General features: G+C 46.6%; 1 protein-coding gene across 3 annotated transcripts; it reads right to left on the reverse strand.

Moving 5' to 3' along the window:
* LOC149344923 (COP9 signalosome complex subunit 9) lies at nt 1-25,098 on the reverse strand. Of its 3 annotated transcripts, XM_089546414.1 has the most exons (4): nt 24,912-25,098; nt 23,133-23,187; nt 20,065-20,137; nt 1-113 (listed from the first exon to the last, which is right to left on the reverse strand). In XM_089546414.1, exons 1-3 carry the CDS (start codon nt 24,981-24,983, stop codon nt 20,094-20,096), a joined length of 171 nt encoding a protein of 56 aa, XP_089402540.1. In that variant the 5' UTR covers nt 24,984-25,098; the 3' UTR covers nt 1-113; nt 20,065-20,093. The 3 variants fall into 3 exon arrangements, with proteins under 3 accessions (XP_089402540.1, XP_089402539.1, XP_089402538.1); XM_089546413.1 differs by lacking the exon at nt 23,133-23,187; XM_089546412.1 differs by lacking the exons at nt 1-113; nt 23,133-23,187 and adding an exon at nt 5,655-7,103.
* Between the last annotated feature and the right edge of the window lie 1,724 nt (nt 25,099-26,822).

A 26,822-nucleotide genomic window follows, 5' to 3' on the forward strand; every position in this document is an offset into this window, starting at 1 on the left:
CATGGTGGAAAAGGCAAATGCGTTATTTATTTTGTGCGGTGAATGGCCTATGTACAGAAGGATGCTGCTCCAATCTCATTGCAGGTCCTCATCATCGAACAGGTCATCAAAATCTGCAAAAAGAAAAATACAACAAATTTAATTCGCTCAAGAAGAAACCGCATGACCACAGTGCAGATCAGGTGCAGGAGATTAAACGCTTGCACATATACACGTGGAAGCCATGGTGACAACCGATATTACTGTTACTCTATGGAGGCAATTCTGTGTGACACTGCTTTCTCATATTCATCCGTCCACGAGGCTCAACGCACAAATTCAAGGGAAGAGCATTGCCTGTGATCTCAATTATTATGCATTTTCAAACAGACCATGGTCAAGCCAGAATCGTACAGGCATGCAGCAAACAATGCAAAAGCATGAGGTTAAAGGGTAACTGAAGTGGTTTTAGAATTCGATGAGTTTGTTACCGAATGCGCAAAATGTGCAAGTAACGCCTGCGAAATAATTCTGCTCTAGCATTTGAAATGGTGGCGTAATCGCTGAATAAAGTCGTCACCGGCGTTCAGGCTTCTTTAAAGCGCACAGCGACGGGCAGAGGCCCTGATAATGATGTCACGTATGACAGCACTACATTTCCAGCGAAATATGACAGCACTACATTTCCAGCGAAGAAACGGTTATTCTATGGAAGAAAACCAACGCCATCAAACGTGAAGCTTACAATGCACTGTTTCGCGCCATCTGATGACGCACAGCAGCATACAGGCGTAAGCAACGCACATCTGAAATTTCGGCAACAATGCCGTCACTGCCGAGTTTCCTCGCATTCTTCCAACGTAGTGAGGGGAAGCCTAAACATCGTCCCGGATTTAATCTAAGAGTGTGTCACCATTGTAAATGCTAGTGCAAAAATACTTTGCATGCTTTATCTAGTAGCTTGATAGATTCGAATTCTTGAATAACCTCGAATTCTCCAAAAACCGTCTCAGCTTCCCTTTAATAACGAAGTAGTATGCTGAGTACAACAAAATAGTGGAGTACGGCAGTCCCACGCAGAACACCAATAGCAGGGTCACTGATGGAGCGAAGCTAGATGACAGCATGCAATGTACAGTCGGGGTTAGAAAGTCTGTCACCCCTCCTCCAAGTTCTAAACCGTGCCGCACTGCATGCGGGCACCACTTGATGACGCTCAAGGCTGGTGCAGTGCGCTAATTCAGAATTTGAAGAGGAGAGGTGGGGGGGGGGGGGGGGGGCAGTGACTTTCAATACCGACTGTACATGCCTCTACCACGCAAGAATCGCAGCATGATGGTGACACAGTGATGGTCAGGAAAAAAAAGAAACAAAACTGACAGTGCCATCTGAATGTTTGTGCAGTTATCCACGGTGGCCCACACATTAAAACAATATTGAAATTCCAGAGCACCACATTATTGGCCTCTGAAAAAACAATCCTCAACATAGGAGACTTGATTTGCGAGGAGCAGTTATGAGGTGCAACTAGCGAACAACTTTAATACCAGATTTATTACACCAGCAATCTCATGCCTGTTCCAGACCACAACAGACAGCTACAAGGTAAAATCCACATGCCTGTCAGCGGTGACATTAATAGACAACAGTTCCCATCCTAGGAATCACTAAGTCTAAGCACACAGGGAGGAGAATAGCATGCAAGGGTGGCAAATTATGTGAAACACTAAGTTTCATCGCTGCTGAAGGACTGAGCCACATCAAAACCACAGACAACACTGTGGCAAGATGCGGCAACAGTTCTATCCAAAATGTGCATAACCAGCATGTTATTCAGGCTCATGAACAAAGCCCATCTCATCATTTGTCCTTCACTCATGGCGAGGAATTTCATGCACTGACCAGAACTGGATGTAACACCATCTGGGAACACACTTGCAAATATGTCAAGTGGCTTCTACAGACCAGTGTAGAGTGTGGCTCAACCACGTGAGTCATCCCCCATTTATATAATAGGTCCCTACTCCTTCCTGAACCCAACTCCCCACCACAGAAAACAGCACTGAGCCTCCTTCTATAAACACGCAGCTCATTCATTCATTTGTCAATTGTCATTCAATCAAAAAAGTAGGCCTAAGCTCACACTAAGGAAAGAAAGATGAAGGCTTAGGTTGCATCATACTAGGAAAAGAAAACGGTTGTAACTCTGTGAAGGGATTATCAACATTGTTTACCTGTTCAAATTGAGAACCAGATGCATTACTTTACACGTTTTTCCCAAACCTTAACCATACCGCACATCAGCAACTTCAGAGGCTTTCATTATGCCACACTTACATAGGGAAATTGGACTTCCTGGAGCTGTTCACTGCTTTATAGGATTAATTACCTCGTTGTTCCACAGTGTCCACCAGAATGCAGGTGCCCATGAGAAGTAAGTTTAGCCAGCCCCTTAACTTTCAACAATTAGTCATGACTCTCTTCTGTGCACCACTGAGGAAACACTACAGATGTGTAATAAGATAAAAATTAAAATCTGAGCAAAAAGCTTGGCGACCCCTAAGGTAGGGTGCTCTACTGCACCAACTTTGGGAACTACTTCCAAGACCCACTCTCCTGTTTGGACTCATTAGAAAATGTAAAACGGGTCATATCCTCATCAGACCCCTCTATACCATGTTTTCTAGTTTCATATTTTTTTCCGGTCCTGGAAGGGTGAAAATTTGCCGCATTTGAGCAGTTCAAATTCGGGTTCAAATTAAGCTAATAAATAAAATTTTATTATTATTTCTCTGAGTAAACATTGTAATTCACAGAACATGTGCTCACATGAGGCACAAAAGTGCAATGAACACAGCCACTGCACATGTAGTTCATGCAGCGCCCGTTTTCAGACAAGAGCACACGCAGCGCAGTTAATGAGAACGACGCCAAGCTACCCTAAAAGAACGAGAAGATGAGACAAAAAAACACCAGCCTTTCAATTTAGCCATGTGAACTACTGCCGTAACTTTAGCACAATGCAAACAACACACGTTTCCAGAAAGCATGGGCTGTCACTACCCTCCCCACAATGCCCAACTGAATCAGCTGTGGCACAACTCGACAGATTGTGTTCACCGAGGTGCCTGTTCAAGCAACAACCGGTTTCTGCTACAATCTTAGTTGCAATTAGGAGGAATTTTATACAGTATGCCAATGCTGCACAAAGCATACGGTACATGTGTGGGTAAGGGTCGCACTTATCATTTGCAAATTTTGACAGGTTACAGACCTCACCAGAAAACATAATTTAACAGTTCAACTTCCTAACTATGATCTCGGAAAACTACCTTATTGTCCCATAGAGTCCAATGCGACATCCGCTGTCAAGGCGCCTGTATTGCGCCTACACAAGTGTGGCCCTTCCCCGCATATATAGAGCATTAATATGATAGCACAAAGGCTTCCGTTCTCCAGAAGATATGGCGGCATTGTGATTGAAAAAGCAGGGAGCTCAACTGCCGCCTTGGCCATGTGACCTTGTGATGTCTTGTGACGTCGTCTTGCTCCCCGGTACTTTCCGGTGTCCCCCAAGGCACCGTGCTTGGGCCTTTGCTTTTTCTAATCTATATTAACGACCTGCCTAATAATATCACTTCTCATATCCGCCTATTTGCAGACGACTGTGTAATCTACCGCCCCATCCATAACACCTCTGACTCCTGCTTACTTCAAGACGACCTTAAACGTGTTGATGCCTGGTGCAACACCTGGTTAATGTCCTTAAACACTAATAAAACGTCATTGCTTTCTTTCCATCGACGCCGAAACTATCAGCCTTTCAAGTGCATCGGAAATATCATCTGTTCAGTCGTATAAATGTCTCAGCATAACATTTTTAAACCCACTTGATTGGTCAGCACACATAACAAACATAACAAACGAAGCCAATCGCACTCTTGGCTACCTCCGTAGGAACTCGCGACTCGCTTCTGCTTCAATTCAAACATTAACATACCTCGCATTTGTCCGGCCGAAATTGGAATACGCATGCTCAGTCTGGGACCCTCATCAACCTAACCTTTCGAACACCCTCGAATCAGTTCAGAATCACGCAGCTAGATTAATTTTTTCGGACTACTCATATCACACCAGCGTCACTGCATTTAAATCTGAGGCTAATCTTACTAATCTGGAGTCCAGACGTTGCATCTTTACGCTCTGCCTCTTTCGTAAATTTTATCACGGCCCACTTGATGTTTCAGCTATCCTGCCAGCTCATCGCTTATCAAGCCATACCAACCGTCCCAAAGCAGTCTACCCTCCCCCAGCACAGACTACAGCTCATCTTCTCTCATTCTTCGTGCAAACTGCTCGAGACTGGAACGGCCCGCCAATCGACTCCGTGCACCACTCCCATCCACTGCACTTCAAGGCTGCCATCCAATCTCTCATTAGTGGAACATTCAGCCCATCCCTCGTGTAATACCCCATTCCTGGGGCATTCGAGATATTGATAATAAATAAACAAATAAAATCTCTTTGTTTTCTTTTGAAGAGCTATTCACTTAGCTCCTACATGTGGCGTATTCTGTATGACTAATAAGCCAGACACTGCCCGCTGTGGCAGTTAGATTCATGACTGGTCGCGAGAGAGCTTCCTCGGGGAGAGCAATCTGGGACTCATAAGCCCCACCTGGCGGATCAGTGGCGCACTGCTTGCCCACTGCGCCAGGAGTGGTACGAGGACTCCATGCAATCTGTGTATGTCAAGTGGAGAATGACTATGTCTGCCAAGCGATACACAAAGAGGAAACTGGGCTACCGAAGGGACACATTAATGCTATCTTGTCGCACACTTAAGACGGAGCTTAACTGACCCTTCCAATTTTAACACGGTAGGATTAAAGGCCTGTTCACCGGAAAATTATGTGTTGGCATTGTTGGCATTGTGAGCGAAAAATCATGAGCATGGACCTGGCGGCTGGTCCCCAGAGAACAACCTAAAAAGGCAAGTAGTCCACCTAAGTGGCCTTGCGGTGTCATCACAACCTGCCTGCACCACCGCGCCAGGAGTAGTACGAGGACCCCCAGGGATATCCGAATGTAAAGTAGAGAATGGCCTTCAGTATATATGAGAATTAACCCACTGCGCTATCATGTCATATACCCTTAAGGCGGACGTTAAGTGCACCCTCCAGTTTTCTTTTGCAATATTTACATACAGTGCATCTCAAACAGGGGGCTCCCCCATTTCCATTTCTTTGTGCGCATCAAGAGTAAAGACTGTAATCGCAAAACATTTCACATAAATAGAGGCTTAATGCAGTGAAAATTCCAAATACATTGCTTAAGGGGGGATGCAGCAATTGAAACTGTTCTTGTTATCTATGCATGAAATGAGAACTGAACTTTATTTTACGCTAGCTGGTATACTTATTGAATAACTATAATTAATTCCTTCATAAAGTCATGCTCGCGATGGTAAATAAATAATTAAGGATAAAAAGCACAAGTTTTTTTTAAAAAGGCAGCAATGTTAATAAAGCCCTGTTCTAAGCAATAAAGCTATTAGCACCTTTTTTTAGGCGCCCAGTTCCCATGGAAACAAAAGTTAAACTCCATGCAGCCTGCATATTTACGTGAAAATGTTTCGTACAAAAAAGAAATTTTAAAACTAGTGCACACGTACATAGCAAAATCGAGAGCTTTATTGCGCCACTCAACATCTCAGGATTTATAAGATGAAACAGAACTGCTCTACTGCCATCCGTTACCATATGCTGATAGTAAATGCAGGAAAAGTGCAAACACTAAAACGTTTGTTGTTTCGTTTATCGTCGGTATACTTTTGCTTTTGGTCAGAGAAACATGAAATTACTATCAACAGAGGCTCTGATCTTCTGATGTTCCCCCTCCTTGGTGGTACTAAGATGGTGGCGTTTCGTTGAGCATACCGTATTTTCCGGTGTACAAGACGCACCCTTGTATAAGACGCACCCGCCATATATGCAGGCTGTCATTGAAAAAATTGGTATAGAAGACGCACCCGTGTATAAGACGCACCCCAATTTACCCAGTTAGGCTAGTGAGGCTTAATTAAACATGCTTATGCGACCATCGCAAAAAGCACCGTACGTGTGAGAAGTTCTTAAGCAACGCTAAGTGATCGAAAAAGGCAACACTCACTCCATACCCGCCCACATTTCAGCTCAAAAGAAAAAAAGCGAAAGAACTCTCTTTATGTCCATAGCAATTTATTTTTACATAAAACCTTCAAAGTCTTCATCTTCGGATGCGCTATCGAAAAGGCAACGCGGCTGAAGCATTCTCTTCGCACTACGTACTTGCAAAGGGTGACTAAAAAAAAAACATCGGCTTCTCTTGGCTTGTCTTGACAATGGCGAGAAGCGCGATTGTCGCCATCTTTTGGCATTTCACATTACCTTTGCTTGCGGCCTCCGAAACGGTTCGTATTTAAGATCCCGGAAGTGGTCAACCCCGCCGTTTCATGATAAACTTCACCTAAAATGTTGCGCATGGTGGTCCCCGTATTCAAGTATTAACCATGTTACAACCGCGTTATTGGTAGTAATATTTTTTCGGTGAAAAAAGCTTGAACATGAACCTGAATAATTTCTCAACTCGCAAAAAAAAAAAAACGGAAAATTCGCATATAAGACGCACCCTTGTATAGGACGCACCAGCAAGATTTTTGAAAAAAAGCTGCGTCCTATACACCGGAAAATACGGTAATTTGCGATGCACCAGGGCCATCAAAAGTGCGACTCACTCTCAATTCGCACCTACCACGGTTCACAGAAATGTAATTTTAAAATTTTGTGCTGCAAATCTTGCCACAATTTTTCGCCACGCCAAAGATGAGGGCCCGAGGGTTATTAAAAAAAATAAATTGAGTAAAAATTTTGATCAAATTGTTTATTTTGTTCATCGTGTGCTCCCCCTTAATTCGAAATGAGTCTTCATGCCATGAAAACACACTGCTCAGCTAGACTCTCGTTTGATACAAAAAGAAGCACCACAAGGCCTGCAGCCTCTCTCCTTCTGTGTCGTTCTCTTTTTAGATCGAAGCTCTTAGGCGCCTGCTCGTGAATTCCGCATCGTAGTCGGCGGCTGAGCGTCTGCACAAGGAAAAAAAAAGTTCCCAACTTTAATTCAGAATTTAGACAAGAAAAACAAAAGAGTTAGGAGGAACTGGATCAAGCCATTTTTAAAAAGCCCAGAAATTTTGTCCATGTTTTCATTTAAACCAATCTATATCTGAGGACAATTGAAAGCCGTATGAAAGGTCATCGTCTGACAACTACACACTGCAAGCTTACTAGACTGCCTTCACACTGGGCACTCGAAAAGTAGAACGGAGGCAGTCCCCCTCCTGTTCAGAGCGCATTCCATCAACAAATGCTTAACCTTCAAAACCCTACAGAGAAACAACGTCCCATGCAGCTCCTTACAGCAGTGCAGCATATCCATATGCAATTCGTGACGTCATGGGCCTGGTTGGTCTCAATCAATGCACCCAAGCAAATGAGGGTTTTATGCTCAAACAGCCAGGTACTGAAAAAAAAGTTGGAGGCTTATCAAGGTTTAAGCCCAGTGGATGCGAAGCAGCCTTCGTTTTGCATTCCTATTATTAACGTCCTTAGCGTTTGGAGGCATCTTGACCGCATACACGCCCGGCGCAAAGACGCTGGCGCGGTTGCGGGCACAGACTGACGCGACGGCGGGCGCGCGCCGCTTCATCCCTGGCGTGACGTCACATATCACGTGAGGCAGCGATGGTGGCGCCGCGTCGCGCGCGACGGCGCGAACCGAAGCGTGGAGGCCTCCGCCGGGCGACATCCGACGGCGCAATATGAGGCCCCATCTGCAGCCTGTGTGACGTCATCACGTGACGTCACATCATGTGATCTCACTTCAAGGTCAATGGTGGCCACCGCCGGGCGTCGCGCGAAGGCCCGAAACCTACGTTAATATGCTTTGCATAAGAAGAGGAACTAACATGATGTTGAAATCAGACCATAACAAATGATTCTCCACACCTAGTACAATACCTTTGCAATGTCCCAGCATGGAACATTTGACACTAACTGGCCGCATGAGGCGTGGCCAGTTAGTGTGAATTTTACGCACTGCGTGGCTGCAAGGGGCAGCACTACTACTGGGGCCTTTTTTGTCGCTCATTTTGCTCGCAATTCAATGGGCGCGATGGCACGGGAGCCTGATTTCGGTGTGTGTGTGCGTGTGTACGTGCGTGCGTGTGTGTGTGTGTGTGCGTGCGTGTGTGTATCAGACACGAGAGGACAATGAGGGACTAGTTATACATATGAGAGAAGCCAACAGCCACAGAAACCAAGGGAACACAGGGGATTTTTTTTATTTATTTATTTTGTGCTGTTGATCAATGAAGAATATTACTAAATATGTTATCTGTTATCACTTAAAAGTAATTGATTAGAAAAGGAAAAGAAAAAACAACCACATGCTGCCGGTGGGAACCAAATATATGACATTAGCCTGCTTGGAATGACTCTTCCTGGTTGGAGGGACGTCCCTTTATATCTCTGCCCACCATCCGGGCTACAGTTCGACTCGAGACCGCGTAAGTAACCACTTCATAGATGGTGCTAGTAGCTGCCTAGTTTCCTTTCATTTCAGTGCATAGTTTCATTCGACTGCAACTTTGAAGTTTAGGAGAAACTTGGTTAATATAATGACTGACAGCAGTCAAGTGAGCACTGTGTCACATGCATTCAGAGAGGGGCAAGAGCACCAAATAAAAGCCTACACAGCTGCCAACATGCTCCAGCTGCCATAGAGGTCTCGTGCTACGGCACAAACTGAAGAGTGTATTAACTGATTTCTGAATTGTATACGCGATGCAATAACCACAGGAAAGTTTGTATGCGCTCTTAATTTTATGTTGAGAAAAGTAATTTCAGACATTAGAAGCAGGCCACTGATCCCGTTTAATTAAACCAGCATCCGTCTACTTGAACAATTAAAACTAAATGGTTAAATCTCAAAAAGCTTGCAGCGAAACACTGAAACATAACCAGCCACACATGTTTGGTTCTTTGGCCAAAGCACGTATACACTGTGGCAAGCTTATGCCGTATCAATTATCAGTGAGCACACGCTGTGAGGAGTGAGTGCCGGCATGTGGGTCGCGGATCTCAGAGGCCAGCTGTGTGTGTGAGTGTGGATCGCGGGCCTCGGAGGCCGTGTGGAGAGCTGTGGTTTCGGGAGCAAGAACCAGAGGGCGCGCGCGGGAGGAGAGCCGGCGGGAGGCAGGGGACTGAGGAGAGACAAGCGCCGGAGTGGGAAGAACGATGTGGTGTGGGTGGTGTGAATAAAGGGGTGGGAACATGTACTACGTGCGAGTCCGTCATCAAGCGTGACAAGTGGGGGCTCGTCCGGGATCGGCATGAATATAGACAGAGACCCTGTGGATGTTCCTGAAGCACTGCTGCAACATCTTCTGGGGCAAACCAACGGCTCCACCATACAACGTGAGCAAATCGCGGCGGCCGTCCGACAAAGGCTAATGGCGGCGAAGGCAGCGCCGGCCAGCTCCGTGACTGCGGCGACGACGATGGTGGTTCCACCGGCGGTGGACTGCGCTCCGCGCTCCTCCGGGCAGCTCCCAAAATACACGGGATTCAACGATGCCCAGTCTCCCGAGGAGTTTTTGGACCGGCTGGAAACGTTTTGCCTCGTCACCGGCGTCGCCGCCGACAAAAGGCTTACTCACATCGTGCCTGCTGTGCTGGAGAGCAGCGCGAAGTTGTGGAGGCGCTTTGTGAGCCAATTTGCGTCTTGGGAGGCATTTACCATCACCTTCGTTGCGGAATTCTCCTCCATTGACGCGAAGCGCCGCTTAAAGCAAGAACGTGAGATCCGCACGCAGCACCCGGAAGAAAATTTAAAAGAATTCATCTACACGATCGCTGCCTACTATGACCGGATCGGCGGCGAAGTGCCGGAGTCGGAAAAGGTGGACCGCGTGTTGCGGCAAATGCACCCACAGCTCCAAGACTTGGTGGAAGGAAAAGAGTTTGCCAACCTCGCGGAGTTGGCAAAGGCTGCCGACGGCCTCATGCAGCGTTATTGGAGGCGCTTGCAGTACAGGCCACCACCGCCTCCGGCCGACCTAGTGGCGAGAGACCTAGCCTTCCAGCCGGCTATAAACGCAACTGGCCTGCCTGGAACGCAACCCACCGCTATGGTGGCGGCGGCAGCCGCGCCATTCCAATATCAGTTGGCAGCGCCCAACTGGCTGTTGCATCCTGCGGCGATACAGCCATCATACCATCGAGACCAATTGCACAGACTGCCCGCTACCGGGCCGCGTCCTCCGGTGCCGCCACAGCTGCAAGGATATCAAGCGCTCGACTCCAGGGAATTTACCTGCCATCGCTGCGGAGGCGCCGGTCACCTAGCCCGCGAGTGCCCTACAGGTCGGCGAAGTGGCCCGCCCCACTGCTACCGGTGCAACGGAATCGGACATTTCTGCTCCCAGTGCACGGGAAACGGGAGACAGTAGGTGCTTCTCCGGCGAGCACCTGCGCGACTGCGCCGCGGGTAGCGGCCTTGGCCGGCAGCAAAGAGCCTCTTCTGGAAGTGCGGATCGGGCAGACTACATTCCAGGCTTTGCTAGACACAGGCTCAAGTGTGAGCTTGCTGGAAGCGCCGGCAACGAGGGCGGCAGAGGAAGCGGGCGCCAAACTCAGGACACAGGAACGAGCACTCCGCCTGGCAACAGGTTGGTCGCAGTCCACCACTTCCCTAAAATGCAAAATAGTGTGGACCACTGGCGACCGCAACCAGCGCTTCCTGTGTGTGCCAGATCTGTGCCGGGACATTGTGCTTGGCAGAGACTTTTTGACTGCGACAGGCATATCGCTACATGTAGCGCTGGGCGGCTGGACTGCTGGAACCGACCCACAGTGTATCGTGCCATTCGCGAAGCGCAGCAAGGATCCGGCAACAGCAATGGTGACGGAGGAAGACGACGAGTCTTACTATCTACACAACCTCTTTGAAGAAGTACTCGTGGTTCTGAGCGCAAGGATTGCAAATGAGCCACCACCAACTGTGAAAAAGGTGCTCGAGGACTTCTGCCATTTGTTCACTGCAAGCCCTGGATGTACCACCCTCGCTCAGCACTGCATTGACACTGGGGATAGTGCACCTGTGAGGTGTAAACTGCGTCCAGTAAATGCCAAAAAGCAAAAGATCATTGAAGGGTGTGTCCATGACCTCCTAGAGCAGGGCCTCTTCAGACATAGCACTAGCCCCTGGACCAGTGCTCCTGTGCTCGTTGCCAAGAAGTCTGGAGGCTACCAACTTGCAGTGGACTACCGGCCACTGAATGCTCGCACCAGGATACCTGCCTACCCGATGCCTCGAACAGACTGGCTGCTAACGCAATTGGGCCGCGCGAAGTGGTTCTCAAGCTTTGATCTCTCCCAAGGATTTTTCCAGATTCCTGTGTCGGACGCTGACATAGCAAAAACAGCCTTCCTCTGCCATCAAGGTACATTCGAGTTCACAGGGATGCCCTTCGGGGTGGCAGGCGGCCCGGCAACTTTCCAAACCTTGATGGACCGAGTGCTTCAGGGAATCAATCATCACTTTGCTATCGCGTTGCTGGATGATGTTCTCGTCTACTCAGAGACACCTGAGAGCCACGTTGAACATGTGAGGAAAGTGCTTCGGCGCATTGACGGGGCTGGCCTTACGATTAACCCAGGCAAAATACAGGTTTGTCGTCAGTCACTTAAGTTCTTCGGCCACATCATCTCTCCTGGGCAGTGCAGACCGGATGAAGAGAAAGTGCGTGCAGTGCTGCACTACCCAAGGCCTGGCACAGTAAAACAGTTGCAGGCCTTCCTGGGACTTGCTGGTCATTACCGCAGTTTCATACCACCCTTCTCACTGACAGTGCGTCCAGTCACGGCCCTTTTGAAGAAAAAAATGAGCCATGGCGGGGGGAAGAGCACCAAGAGCAGGCCTTCACTGCACTCACGCAGTCCTTGGCCGGGGACGTGGTTATAAGCCTCCCAGACCTGAATCGACCCTGTGTTGTTGAGACGGATGCAGGCGGCATTGGCATTGCGGCGGTGCTACTGCAGGCCAACTCTGATGGACTGCAGCCTGTTTCCTTCATTAGCAGGGTCCTCACAGAGGCTGAAAGCCATTACACTGTCCAGGAGTGGGAATGCCTTGCAGTGGTGTGGGCAGTCGACAAATTCAGGCCATATCTTGAATTTACAGAGTTCGAGGTGCATTGTGATCATTCATCCCTATCCTGGATGTTTAGCACCGACCAAGCTTCACCTAGGGTCAGGCGTTGGGTTCTCCGGCTGCAGGGTTTCAATTGTCGAATCAAGCACAGGCGAGGACTGGCAAATATACCTGCAGATGCCTTGAGTAGAGCGCCCCTCCAGTGTGAAGACCACCCAAGTGACGGCCTACATGAACGATTGTTTCCTATCGCTGCACCAGAACCCGAAGGGAAAATTACATTGGAACAAGTTGCAGCTGCCTTGGAGGAGGATACGACTCTCTTGAGTGACACAGTACAGCTCGTAAAAGAGCAGGCTCGCTACGGCCATCTCTCAAAACTGAAAACTGTTGTCCAGGGGGCCAGGCTCCCAAGTGCAGACCCTGATCACCACCTTTTTCACGATCTGGCAGAAACTGCAGAGCTGGAGCGGAGTGGACTGCTTGTTCAGCAAAGAGGCAACAAAAAGGTACCATGGCTACCATCCCACCTCAGGCACCTTGCGTTGAAGATGGCGCACGACCACCCCACTGCAGCCCACGCCAGATTTTTCAAGACACTGAGGCGTGTTGCGGCACGGTTTGTCTGGCTGGGTATGCGAGCAGACATATCCAAGTATGTGCGGGGCTGTGGTGTATGTCAGCGCACAAAAGCTCGGTGCAGGAGGCCTGAGGGCCTGATGAACAGCCAGTGGGCAACAGCACCCATGGAGGAGCTTAGCGTAGACATCATAGGGCCCTTGCCATCTACACCCCGGGGACATAAATACTTGCTGGTGGTGATCGACAAGTTCACGAAATTCCCGGAGCTGTTCCCTCTCCGAGCAGCCACCAGTGGAAAAATATTGCAGTGCATGGTGGAAATCTTCTGCCACCATGGCACACCTTTGGCCATCACCAGTGACAATGGCAAGCCCTTTGTTAGCACACTATGGCGAAATCTTTTAAAGCGCTGGGGGATTAAAGATCGGCATACAGTCCCATACCGACCGGCTGGCCATATGGTTGAGCGTCACAATGGCACGATTAAGCAGTGCTTGCGGGCATACTGCACTAACCACAAAGATTGGGACCAACATATACCAGAGATTGGCCTCGCCATGCGTACTGCAGAGAGTGTTGTCACGGGATATACTCCGTCATTGCTTTGTTATGGCCGCGAGTTGCGTACTCCATGGGAACCCAAGGGTGACAAAGAGGACACAGAGCCCCCGGAAGCAGCGCACCATGCCCTGGCTGCTGAACTCCGGCAGTGCCTTGGAGAAGCCCTCGGATATGCTCAGAAGCACCAAGCAGCTGCTTGGCGAACCCAGCAGTCAAGCTATGACCGTCATCGGCAGCCAACAGCCATCAAGGAGGGTGATCTCGTGCTATTGGATACTCACACCTTGAGTGATGCGGCCGAAGGCGTTTCGGCCAAATTGCCACCACAGCGAGATGGACCTTATCGTGTGGTCAAGCGGGTGGGAGACAATGACTTCTTTCTGAGCGATCCTGCCACGGGACATCGCCGAACTATCGCCCACGCCGATCAGTTGGCCCTCTACCACGAACCAGTGCTTTTCTCTTCCGACCTGGCTTCATGATTCGAGGGGGGGGGGGGGGGGGGGGAGAGCTGTGAGGAGTGAGTGCCGGCATGTGGGTCGCAGATCTCAGAGGCCAGTTGTGTGTGTGTGTGTGTGTGGATCGCGGGCCTCGGAGGCCATGTGGAGAGCTGTGGTTTCGGGAGCTAGAACCAGAGGGCGCGTGCGGGAGGAGAGCCGGCGGGAGGCAGGGGACTGAGGAGAGACGAGCGTCGGAGTGGGAAGAACGATCTGGTGTTGGTGGTGTGAATAAAGGTTCGGGAACGTGTACTACGTGCAAGTCCGTCGTCAAGCGTGACATCGCTTTCGGTGCCCTCGGTTTTCTTAAAGCTGCTCCGCAGCTGTTCAGCTTCGCGTTACCGCGTGCTGCTGGAAATCTGAAGCCCCGCCGAAATCGTGAGAGATGTGCTCTCATTCGATCATTCGAAGGCCCACTGTTCTAACCAAAATCATTTTCACATTTGGCGTCTCAGCCGCTAGCTTCACGACCTTTCTCAAATTGCACAATTTGCTCCTGACAGATCTCTTTTGTTTTCTGAATTGTCGCAGTCTTATTGAAACGCAGCAATTTAGAAGATGTACTGTTTAGGGGGGACGAGGGTCTTAAAACTAACTTTATTTATCGCTAGAATCTCATGAAATTTTGCACACAAATGTGTTTTTCTCTTCTAATTTCAAATACGAAATTATAATTGAGCGGGTGGTCTTGAATCTTACGAAGTCTAGAATGTAATTAGGTAATTTCTTACACTGCTTTAATGAACTTTCTCATTGCATTTTGTTGCTTTTAATTACATGAATTGATAGACAGCGAATTCCCATACCCAATGACATTCTTACTTTTTTGTTTAGGCCACGTATAAATAGCAATTTACAATTAGCTTAACAAGCTGCAGTGTCAAATATTGCGACCTTTTACTCTCGACACAGTATATCAGGATGACATGCCTTTAGAGAAAAACGAAGAATGTCATCATCGAGTATAGGAACTTTCTGGCTATCAATTCATGTAAATAAAAGCAACAAAATGCAATGAGAAATTTCATTAAAGCAGTGTAAGAAATTACCTAATTACATTCTAGACTTTGTAAGATTTAAGACCACCCGCTCAATTATAATTACGTATTTGAAATTAGAAGAGAAAAACGCATCTGTGTGCAAAATTTCATGAGATTCTAGCCATAAATAAAGTTAGTTTTAAGACCCTCGTCCCCCCTTAAATCCACTTTGTGCTCAGGTGCATGGAATGCAGTGCAATAGCATTTCATCAATGGTGAGGTTGTACGCATCAGGCTTTGCTACATGATTTGAAGAAACTGCTTTGGCTGACGTAACCACTGATGAAATGACTTTCGCAACTGCAGTCACGTGAATATGGCCCGTACAGAGAATGGGCTCTCGGCATGCTTCCAGATGAGTTCTTTCTCTGGGAGTGCTGAGGAATAATACCTGCTTCAGGTCGCGAAGCTGCCATTCCAGACAGGGACAACGAAATACTTGCCACATACTGAGGCAAAATTATTTCTTGCAGTAGCCAAATGCCCAAAATATTCAAGACAGTGGATCAAAGCACGCCTCTGCAGTTGAAGTCAGAGGGAATAAATGAGACGGTCCTGTAGATTGTCGTACACTTGTATGCTGAGCTGCCGGTCACTCGCTCAGGGATTACTATCGTCGACACGATGTCATGAAACGGCTCTTTAAGTGGCCAACATCCTGTACCAGCTGTACCTCACTGATACTCACCTATGGGGCAGAAACGTGGAGGCTAACAAAGAGGGTTCAGCTTAAGTTAAGGACAACGCAGCGAGCTATGGGAAGGGAAATGATAGGTGTAACGTTAACAGATCGGAAGAGGGCGGAGTGGGTGAGGGAACAAACGCGGGTTAATGACATCCTAGTCGAAATCAAGAGGAAGAAGTGGGCTTGGGCAGGGCATGTCATGCGAAGGCAAGATAACCGCTGGTCCTTCAGGGTAACGGAGTGGATTCCAAGAGAAGGCAAACGTAGCAAAGGGAGGCAGAAAGTTAGGTGGGCAGATGAGATTAAGAAATTTGCCGATGGCCGGTGGCCGATGGCTGGCGAAGGACAGGGTTAATTGGAGAGACATGGGAGAGGCCTTGGCCCTGCAGTGGGCGTAGTCAGGCTGATGATGCTGACGACATTTGAAGAAATTTCTTCGCACCCAAACATTTTAAACAATGCAGATGTCAAGCAGGCAGCGGTGATGTAGCTTGAAAAGTAGCCAGAAGGCTTTTTGTCCGGTGCAATAAATTCGGAGCAGCAAAAGTTGGTGAAGTGCATTGAGTTGTGAGCAGACTACATAAAAAAAATAAAAATACTTATTTCAAGAAGTTGTTTCATCCCTGCTCAGGCAGATAAATTACTGAACACCCTGTATATGAATCTTTCATTTCCATTGATTCTGATGTGACTAGGAAGCCAGTAGAACTTCATTACCTGCCTCTGTGTTTCAGCTGTTATGACACCTCCTATCAAGGACTGTACTCAATTTTTAGAGTGTAGTGCCATGATTACGCTTAGGGGATCAGTATAGATAATACTGCTTTCTATATTCCCATTTATTATTTTCTCTGCAGCCACAGAGATGGCCTACCACACCATGTGTATAAAATACTGTGTAATCCTCGTACTTGTCATTTACTGCCAAGTATTCGTGTAATATGCGTTTCTGTGGTGTTTGCTCTTTGTGAAAGTGAATTAATCTGATATCAGATACAAAGGAATGGCTGTACCAAGGTGGCAGCAGGTCAAGTAAGGGCAATATTGGGTAGTGTGTCCAGTACGCCTGATTCTCGGCAATCATCTTCAAAGCAAAGCACAAGTGGTCTGACTGCTCGGTGTTTGTTGTTGAACAGTGTTCTCTACAGGCACTCCGTAATGATGAGGTAGCAGAAATGTTTCTGAAGTGACTGTATTCGTAATATGTACGCCTATGTGAGCATGGTTCTTCCATCTGTAAAGAACGGTTTGTTGATTCCACAGTGCACTGTAAACAACTTATACCCCTGTCACACGGGCAAGTTTAGTGACGCTTTCACGAAGTGCACTTCTCCAGAACGAGTGACACTTTCGGGGCATGCTGCTACACGGAAAAATAAAGTGTCATTCGGAATTGATGGTGGTGACGATGGCTTTTCAAGTAAGGCACAAAAAATACTACTTTTCGCGCTTCAAAGCTTTAGTGTACAGTTAATGTACAGTAGATTGCAAACTGCAAGCACTTTTTTATGATTATCAAGGAGCTTTGTGCAATATTGTGACTGTTGCACCGTCACACCGAAATGGTTGCAGATGGTTGCTACCATGGTTGCTACGGTCGCCATGCTAGCCGCCATAGCCATACCGCTGCGGCTGCCTAAAAAATTATTGCACCTGAAAACAAGAATGTCGGAATATGTGCAGTATATATATTTAATAGCAACGCAATTAAGTTTACATGAACAAGAGGGAAAAAAAAAAATTAGCTGTGTTCAATAAAACGCCATTTTTATTGCCGACGTTGTATTCTAATTTCGAAACGCTCCTACTGAGGCTATACACTTGGCCCCTCGGGAAAAGTGAAGTGAGTTCCCCAAACTCACTTCTTGCCGAGTGCATTCAGCAGCGAGTGTCATTAAAGTTCACCGTGTGACACGATGCGAATGACACTACAGGCGAGTGTCACTCGTTGAAAATGACACTAAACTTGCTCATCTGACAGGGGTATTATTCTTCACAGGCAATTCAGGCAATCTCACAAGGCAATATAAAGAGGCAGCCACTATTTTTGTTTTGACTGTTAAGAAAAGTGGAGCATGCCGTAAATACATGGGAAGGAAAGTGCTTACACAGGCCTGTTATGCTTAAAACAAAGCCCGCATGATTTCGAAACTGTCACATGATTAGAGTTGAGCCCACTTATAATGAACCTGACGGTCACGCGGAACGCGTTCGTTGTACCCGAGGTTCGTACCAAGTGGACTTCCCAAATTGCTTCCAAAAATACTAAGGCGCAAAGTGTAAACCCTCTTTGTGCGCCTGCTTATTCGAACTAGACCCTATCACGGCCCTAAGTTCTCAAGCCCAATCATATTCTCCTCGCCGATTTCCTTGCCACCAACAGGTTGGTTTATGGACGCGATACAACTAATCACAGTAGAAGCGCTCACACAGTAGCAGGTAGTATGTTGGCCTCCTCATCAATGTCCTAATCAGATTCGTGGCAATGCGAGAGGTTTCATACTTCGCGTACTGTTATGTTCTTCAGTGCATGGCTTTCCGACGTCTGCGTCATGATCTGCAGCAACGAAGTATCCCCACGCGACATTGGGTCGGGACACTGTGCATCAACGACACGTTGCCACAAATACACATGCATCCGATAAAGCGGTGTTCAATTGCGTCCTCCATCGTTCCTCGGTTTCAGAACACTGCCATACTGCAGCGATTCTTGATGCACTCCCCGTCAGTTCCATCCACAGGATGTTATCATTCCATGGCAGGGAGGTGAGATTTTCGAACTGGAACGTTGCGGCACTTGGTTGGTCAAATGCTATCAGTACGTACAGGTGACGGGCTGTCAACAAGACAATCTGAGCACGTGGATTATATGCCCATGTCAAATGGCTGGTCTTGCTTGTTGCGTTCTGTAGCAGAAAAGTGTGGTCGCCGCAGTGAGGGAGACAGCACTTCGAGCGCCGCACGGCTGCTGAGTACAAGAAGACCTTCCTTTTTTTTTTTATAGAACGTCACTGTCAACAAGCCACTCAGCGAAAAAGTCGGCTGTCATTCCCATGGACCTCTAAACTTGAGCCCAGCGACACACTTGTCAAATAAAATAAAAAAACAGCCTTGCATCATTCAGGACTTTACACTAGAGTGCACAAGAACGTAGCTTCCAAAACACTGCGCCTTGTGAATGTTCCCGATGAGAAACGGCGACCGGCGGTCGCTGCTGTCCGTGGTCCTGCAGAGAAAGCTGCTAATGCGAAGCTTCCTGCACTTCCCACCAGAGCTGGGCGTCGCCTTTCAAGGCGTACATTTCTGAAGGTGAGACAGGGTAAAAAGTTTTGTCGGCATTCCATACGCAATGTATTTTTTCTTTGTTAATTATTTTATGGTTTATGCTTTTCTGGGTTGCCACACCATTCCCGAACGAAGGTGGGAGAAAGTGACACGGCGGTTAGGAGCTCAGGAGACACTCCTAAGGCTCCGTGTTCGATGTAGCCCACTTGTGCAGCCACAAGTGTTCACCGTATCTGAGGCACAATGTCATTGCCCTAATATTATGTCATATTGCCCTAATAGTATGCCACCTCGGATATAACGAACTTTTTCTGGGCCCCGCATGTAACGAACGTAGCGTGGTGACTTCAGATATAACAAAACTAAGTGTACCACCTTGGATATAACGAACTTTATGTGCCAATCTCGGATATAACAAGCGTTTGGCTGCCAACGCATTCAAACCATCCACCGAGAATCGTCTCAGAGATTTTTATTATTACACTACTGTACTAAGGTCTTGGCCTAGTGATGCTCTTAAACTCTATGAACAACTTTTCAGTTTATCAAGACAGATGTGACAATAGCTTAAGCTCGCTTATTCTCTCCGGGTGCTATGCCTTTCATGTGCGGAACAGAAGTCAATTTGCAAGAAAATCCCTGAAAAAAATCTTTGCCTTCTTTAGTCCAATATGTCGACATTGCAGCACGTTTCATAAGTCTGCTTGAAAATTACTGTCTCAAAGAAAAGAATGCAAGGGATCTTTTCAGACTTTTGGTGTTAAATTTAAATTTACTTGTTCTGAGCCCAGTTTTAGTCCACATATATACACAGATGAATCTGGCACTCAGGGATAAAGGCATTACATGATTTAAAAGTAGTTTGCATATCATCAAAGCATACAGATTATGAAACTGTAACCACGTAACCCCGTATATTTCTTGACGCAACTGAATTGTTGTCATTTTCAATGCACAGTTACTAATGACGTCTGCAAAATGTTCCCTCTCATTCTTGGACGGATTTTGGTTCAAAGCATGGAACATCCGGAAGAACCATTAAAATCCCCTACTAAACCACATGGCTCAGCTAGCTACTGAATCAAATTTAGAAAGCACTTGATGAACGGTGAAAACCTGCTCATACGATGAAGAATTTGACTCTTACAGTTCAGAAGTTACCAAACACATTTGTTCTCCATACCATTGAAGAAATCCGCGTGAACCGACTTTTCATTTGCAGCCAGGTCCATCAGCAGACCACCGGAACCTCCAGCCTGCAGAGCATTTTGAAAAAGCAACAGCACATGAATGTGAAGCCTCAGTGCAAAGGCAAACCACCATACAAGTGTCAGCTGGTTTTGTACACTGAACAAAAAACATACCACTGCAGACATACACACCAAGGAACAGAACAGAGTAGGTCACGGCACAAATGCAAGTTAAGGGGGCTCTGTAACACCATCTGAGGAGAGTACACAAACTCGCTCAATCACTACATTCTCTTGTCATGAACTCCTGAGTCAAATAATAAACTTCTACATGCAGCGGACAACACACAATCACACGCAAAAGTTGGCGAACTCTTTCCAGCAACTTTTCCATGCTTCCAGCCTCCTCCGTCGCATGCTGCTGCGTAATTCTGTTCAGAGATGGCTATTGGTTAGATTTTTTCAGGCATCCTGTGGTTACCATGGCCACGGCCAGTTAGCAGTGTTGTTCCCGAGGGTCAGAATGCGTCATACCCCACCGGCCACCCCACCGGGGAATTCCCGCACTGGGACCGGCAGAGTAGCGCAAACCTTTGAGCATGCAAAAAGTGGCGACATGAGAGGTAAAGGCGCAAATGCACTGGAATTCAAGTGTGGCCAGCAGATTACTGAGCACGTATAATTCAGAACTCAAAACACATTAGAAAAATTCTTGCTGCAGGATATTTGTGAAGTGGTCTCCTCCAACACCCCAGGAATACTGCACCTTCATTGAGAGCCCCTTTAATAATATCTCAGCTGAAATTAAAACCAAGAAATGAACATGGGCAGGGCACGTAATGTGACAGGAAGATAAACCATGGCCCCTTAAAGAGACAGAACACCGAATTTTAAGCATCAAAATTTTTTTTTGCGCAACAGAAAGCTTGATTGTCTAAAATGTTGAATTGTGCAACAGTCTCGTTAGAAACGCTGTAGTTGATATTTACTAAGACTTTTTCACTCAGTGCATTTGCCAGTTTTTATGTAGGCCGACTCTGGAAACCATGATCACTGAAAATGATGACAATTGCATGTTTTCAGAAGTGATGTACCAAAGAATAACATGAATGTCCTCCCGTCCAGACAGTAACTAGACATTTATTTTTAATATGAAGTAGCATCCATTTCAGTTTCCAAACCCAAAGCCATTACGGCACAATGATGCACACCTTATCGCCAAAAGTTTTAGTGGACTGTGGTTGCCACTTCACTCAAGAAATGGTTTTGTTTGGTTTATTGTAGTTTAACGTCCTGAAGCAACTCAGGCTATGAGGGACGCCGTAGTGAAGGGCTCTGGAAATTTCAACCACCTGGGGTTCTTTAACGTGCACTGACATCGCACAGTACACGGGCCTCTGGAATTTCACCTCCATCGAAATTCAGCCGCGGCGGCCGGGATCAAACCCGCGTCTTTCGGGTCAGCAGCCGAGCGCCGTAACCACTGAGCCACCGCAGCGGGGCAATCTCAAGAGATGTGAAGCATAGTGGTGCCATCTAGTGACAAAAGACTCAGGCTAACAGGGACGCCGTAGTGAAGGGCTCCGGAAATTTCGACCACCTGGTGTTCTTTAACGTGCACTGACATCGCACAGTACACGGGCCTCTAGAATTTCCCCTCCATCAAAATCCGACTGCCGCGACTCGCATCAAACCGATATCTTTCAGATCAGCAGCCAAGCACCATAACCACTGAGCCAACATAGCAGCACGAGCGTAACATTTAATAAAACATGAAGAACACTCCTGAAAGAAAGAACTCTACATTAATTTGTGCTTTGTGTAAAAAAAAAAAAAAATTAAGAATGTCTTGAACTGTAGCATGCCAGTAGGAACGCAGTGAATGTTTGACCAACCTTCTGCCATATTTTGTTAACTATGCACCCTTTTTACAAGATTCAGAGGAAAAATATATTTATAAAACAATTTTCTGGAGATATAACAGTTAAATTTTCTAAGAGTAACCATAACATTATTTCTAATATGTTCAAAAAGGTTGATGTGAATACATTAAGAAATAAAAACATATTTGCTACCTAGCATCTCAAATTCATGTCCCATTTTATCAAGATGGGCCATACTAACAAACTTTTGGTTCAGTGGGGCAGTAGCCGGAGAGGGGAGAGAAGACAAAGGAAGCGAAGGAAAAAGTAAAAAATGAAAATGTAAGCCAAAGTAGAATAAGAAATATTGCAAGACACACACAAAAAAAGAAAACAAATAAGCAGAAGCTTCAGTGATGGAAGCATTTCACAGACAAACTTTTCTTTTTTGTTGTTGTACTGACAGTTTCTAGGCCCTATCCCAAAAAGCCACTGACACAGGTAGGGACAACCGGATGTCAAGGAATTAGCTGTTATAGGTTACCAGGAGGCAAACAAGGGTAAAAAGCAGAGGTCACCCAGAACAATGCCTAAAATCTTTTGGTCCAGTGGGCCACACGGAAAGACCCAGCAGGATACACGCAGCCCACAGGTTGCATGATTGAAAGTTCAAATTTAGGCCTTTAAAGCTTCGCAGAAACACAACTGAATAAGCACCTGAAATTACTAAAGACTGCGACAATACCCCAGCTCAGAACAGCTCGCACATCAAATATAAGCAAAGAATCTTTCCGATTGCCTTGAGACGATTCGCGAGGTACACCAAGCAGATATCTACCTGTGACATACACATGCAGATTTTAGCACTTTATGCAGGAGAACCTGAAAACTGCACAGTCAGTATTGTTAACATTCCACAGTTCAGACGCCTGTGCTTTGAGAACTTCGTGGCTTGTGACCGAGGTCAGGCTTGGTACCACAAGCCTCGCTAGCAAATCCTCAAAAGAGCCAAAACAATGCTACGCTTGCACCAACTTCGTAACAGTCTCCAAGTTGGCAGGCCATGGTGAAAGCGCTCACTTTTCCTCACCCGCTTATCACCACATGTGAAGTGTGGAAGCAATCTTTGACTATCCCATCATCATCATAGCACCCATGATATCAAGTGCAATCTAACAACAGCGGTTTTTAGTACCTACCTCGTGTAACAAGAGCCTTTCTGCCAGGACTCCAAACAAGAACTAGACCTAAGCTCTGCACCAAAAACAAAGACCATCAATAGACTCAAGTTTCACTGCCCCATGAGACCCAAAAGGAAGCTGACCAGATGACTTTACAGCTGGGTCTACAGGCAACAAATCACTCATGTACAACTGGACCATGCTGGTCCATGCTGGGGAGCTCAGCTTCATGTAATACCCGTGCCACACGGACAGATTTAATGCCATTAAGTGCTTACTGCCTTAAGTTTTAATGACATTCGTGCCGTGCCACACACGTAAATTTAATGGCATTAGCCTTACTGCCATTCGCTACCTACTGAGTTCGCCACAACTCATTCGCCCGTGCAGTGTGTACTCTCGTTCCCATTCCACACGCAGAAAAGCATGCAGCTTTGTTAGTAACAACTTCCTAACGAGTAGGAAATGGTTAATTCTTAACTTTCAGTCAGACGAAGCATCTATACCGCATTTTCGATGCGGTGAGCGCCATTTTAACCAGCCTTATTGACAGGTACTCTCGACTTATGAGCTGACATGCGAGTTTATGACTACTTTTTCGATTTGTAAAGCAGGAACAGCCGTATTTTCTGGAAAATCATTTTTACATTAAATTTGAACAAAATTCCCGATGTATTGTGCCAATTAGCAATGTTTATATTCAGATGAAACTTTTGACTACCTTGCAAGCGTTATCGTCATCGCCACTTTCGATAATGGCATTTAACGTGGACGTGTAGCACGAACTCCGAAAATAATGGCATTAACAAACTTAAGGCCTTAAGCATTTACTGCCATTTCTTGTGCGCGTGTGGCACGGGTATAAGAGTACACGCAGCGAAGACTATAGTTTGGAAAGCTTGGAAAGCTTGTGAAGGTAATACAACAGCATCGTTTAGCAACGAAGTTTCCCTCACAGAATGAAGTGGCTGAAGTGGATGAGCTATCGAGTCGACACAAACAGCAGAAAACTAGGTACTACCAAGAATAAATATAGAAAGGAGAGGCGGGCTAGTTCATACTTCAATACATCTTGTAACCACGCAGAAGACGAAGAAGAAGACAAAGTCTTCTTCTTCTCCACAGTAAACACGGCACATACACACGCGGGCGAATGGGCCAAGGTACGATGGTGAATGCCAAGAAGGTATATGTGCGGGAAAAAATAACAAAGTAGAATAGTAGAATGACTGAAATTAGAAAATATATTAATTGTTGAAATTTTTCAATAAATTAAACAAATTACCAGGAATAAACCAGGATATACCAGGAATTACCAGGATATACCAGGAATAAAATAAAATACGCTTTTTGGACATGCGGTGGAATTCTATATGGAGTTGACAGGGTAAGCGACCTGTTGCAATAATGTAATCATAAAGGTAGCCGCAAATAGTGCTTAACGAGAATCTCGCGGCGCTCGCACCAAACAAAGTCCGTCCTGTGTTCTCTTCTTCGTCCCTTGTCGTTCGCGCGGTTACAACTTTCATTCTACTACCAAGGATTAGCAACGGAAGCCGGTGCAATGAGAATTCCTGAAGTAACTGAAGAAGCGTCAGTGCTCAAAAAGAAGCAAGGTTATTTTCTCATGACCGCACGTTTCTCTATCATAATGCGAGTCATCACGAGCTAATACCCCACACAAGATCGGGCATTTTTCAAACATGCTGAAAACAAAACGAACGAAAAAAAAAATGTAAACGGATACGCGAGTTTGTAAGAAAGGAAGTTAGCTCAAGCGGCGTTTGCGGTGCTTGCCTCTTCGAGATCTGTGTAGGGCCCAGCGCCTTCGGGAAACATTTCGTCGGCGACCACAACACCGGGCTTCATGCTTTCAGTTTCTTGCGTGACTGATGTGGGAACAAAACTTTCTGCGACGAAGTCAGCACAATTCGAGAACCTGAACGACGACGACTACCACTGTCGTGGCTAGCTTTGGCTTAAGTTTGGCCTAGCTTTGGCGGTGTGTTTGTCTCGCCTCTTCTCGTTCGTTATCTTTCGCACTGTTTTGCAATATGACAATTCATAAACAACTCGCCCAGCTTTTTGTACTCCAGAACTTGGGCCTATGCTTTGACCGACGAGGGCTTCGTCAAATTTAATATTATCATCATCATCATCAGTCACATCGCCGCGCGTGATTTGAACAGCGCTGAAAACTGTTCAAATAAACCTTGTTAAAACAGATAAATGAATACCATTAGCAACGTATTGTTGGATGTGTGCGCAGTGATTAAGGGGAAGCAGTCATAGGGCAGACCCGACGATGCGGGATACGGTAGCGTGCTCACCGCAGAAGGCGGGAGTGGAATGGGGACCACTGAAACGGGGCTGCGCATGGGAGCGGGAGTTAAAGAATATGTGAGAGGAGGCGGGACGGGAGTGAGTTGTAGGCGGGTGTGGCGTAATAGGGCGAGAGACGAACCCGCTTGACTTACGTGCGGGGGCGGAGGTTTGCAGTTGCTATAAGGAGCAGTTCACGGGCACTGGTCTGTTGCCCAGTCGCGCACTTGGGAGATTACAAGCACGGCCAGTACAGGGCGGGGTAGATACGGGAGAAAACTGCGGGATTTGTGAAGGTGTGCGTTTGCAGCTGGACCCAGGAGATTTCGTGCGTGAAGGTGGTGTTTTGGCGCTTGTGTTTTACGAGTAAGCCAAGTACGCGTAGCGTGGGTACCGGCAGGATCATTTGGTCTTTGCTGCACTTAGATCAGGCTACAGAAACGCTAAAAACCGGAAGTCATGCAGCACCAACATATTAAGCATATATCCACTGAACGAATGGCGCTCGGCTGCTGACCCGAAAGACGCGAGTCCGATGCCGTCCGCGGCGGTCGAATTTCGATGGAGTACAGCAGTCTCTGAGGCCTCGCTGAGCAGAGAAAGTGTTTTTTTTTTCCAAAGAACTGCAAGAAATCATAATATTTATGACCTGAAATAAACAGGCGTCAATGTGCACACAGGATGACCCAGCGTAATATAGAATGCACAGCAGCATATAATTCATCATAGCGCAAAAAGGTCCAAAGCTGCGGGACATTCAAAGCATCCATTGTTTACTTTCGTCTTTCGTGCTGCTCTATACTAGAAACTAGCATAATATGTATATATAAACGTGGCCGCGAGAAAATTATAAGCCAGGGACTAACGGTGTGGTTCGTGGGAAACAAACATCCTGAAGTTTCACCATGGAAAGATGTCATACTGAGAAGAGGAAACGCGGCTTCTTAGCTAATGGGCGTCGGCCGATCCCCTGGTGACAAAAACATGACAGTTTTTCTTGAAAAGAAAAACTCAATATTTGATGTCAAAAAATTTAACTGCGCTTTTAAAAGTACGCTTGGCGCTAATGGGTTAACCCATTAGGGTTAATGTAATTAATGTGTCCGTGATTTTTACGCAGAGTGATATAACACTTCTTGCAGGCCCTCATGAATCTTTTCTGGCTATGCTGGCACCGCAGTTATTCTAATTTGCACGGGAAGCGTTCTCCTTTTCAAAGAATCATCATACACGATTGAGCCAGAATGTGTGAACAGCTGGTTGCTGCATGTCAAGGCGTCGGTAATGACCAGTAACGTTCTCACCAAAGCGACAATTTGGTAGATTGTTCTGACGTTCACAATTGCAAAGTGGAGCTTTCGTGTCAACAGCCAGCCCCCCTTTTTG

This window comes from Amblyomma mixtum, chromosome 5 (assembly GCF_055824585.1).
Source record: "Amblyomma mixtum isolate Tamu chromosome 5, ASM5582458v1, whole genome shotgun sequence".
Classification (NCBI taxonomy): domain Eukaryota; kingdom Metazoa; phylum Arthropoda; class Arachnida; order Ixodida; family Ixodidae; genus Amblyomma; species Amblyomma mixtum.

Excerpts from the sequence above, each read along its gene's own strand:
- LOC149344923 (XM_089546412.1), bottom strand. The coding sequence starts at position 24,983 with ATGAAGCCCGGTGTTGTGGTCGCCGACGAAATGTTTCCCGAAGGCGCT. Across the intron at positions 20,138-24,911 it reads CCTACACAGATCTCGAAGAG|GCTGGAGGTTCCGGTGGTCT; the intron begins GCAAGCACCGCA and ends AATGCTCTGCAG. Across the intron at positions 7,104-20,064 it reads TCACGCGGATTTCTTCAATG|ACGCTCAGCCGCCGACTACG; the intron begins GTATGGAGAACA and ends TTCCTTGTGCAG.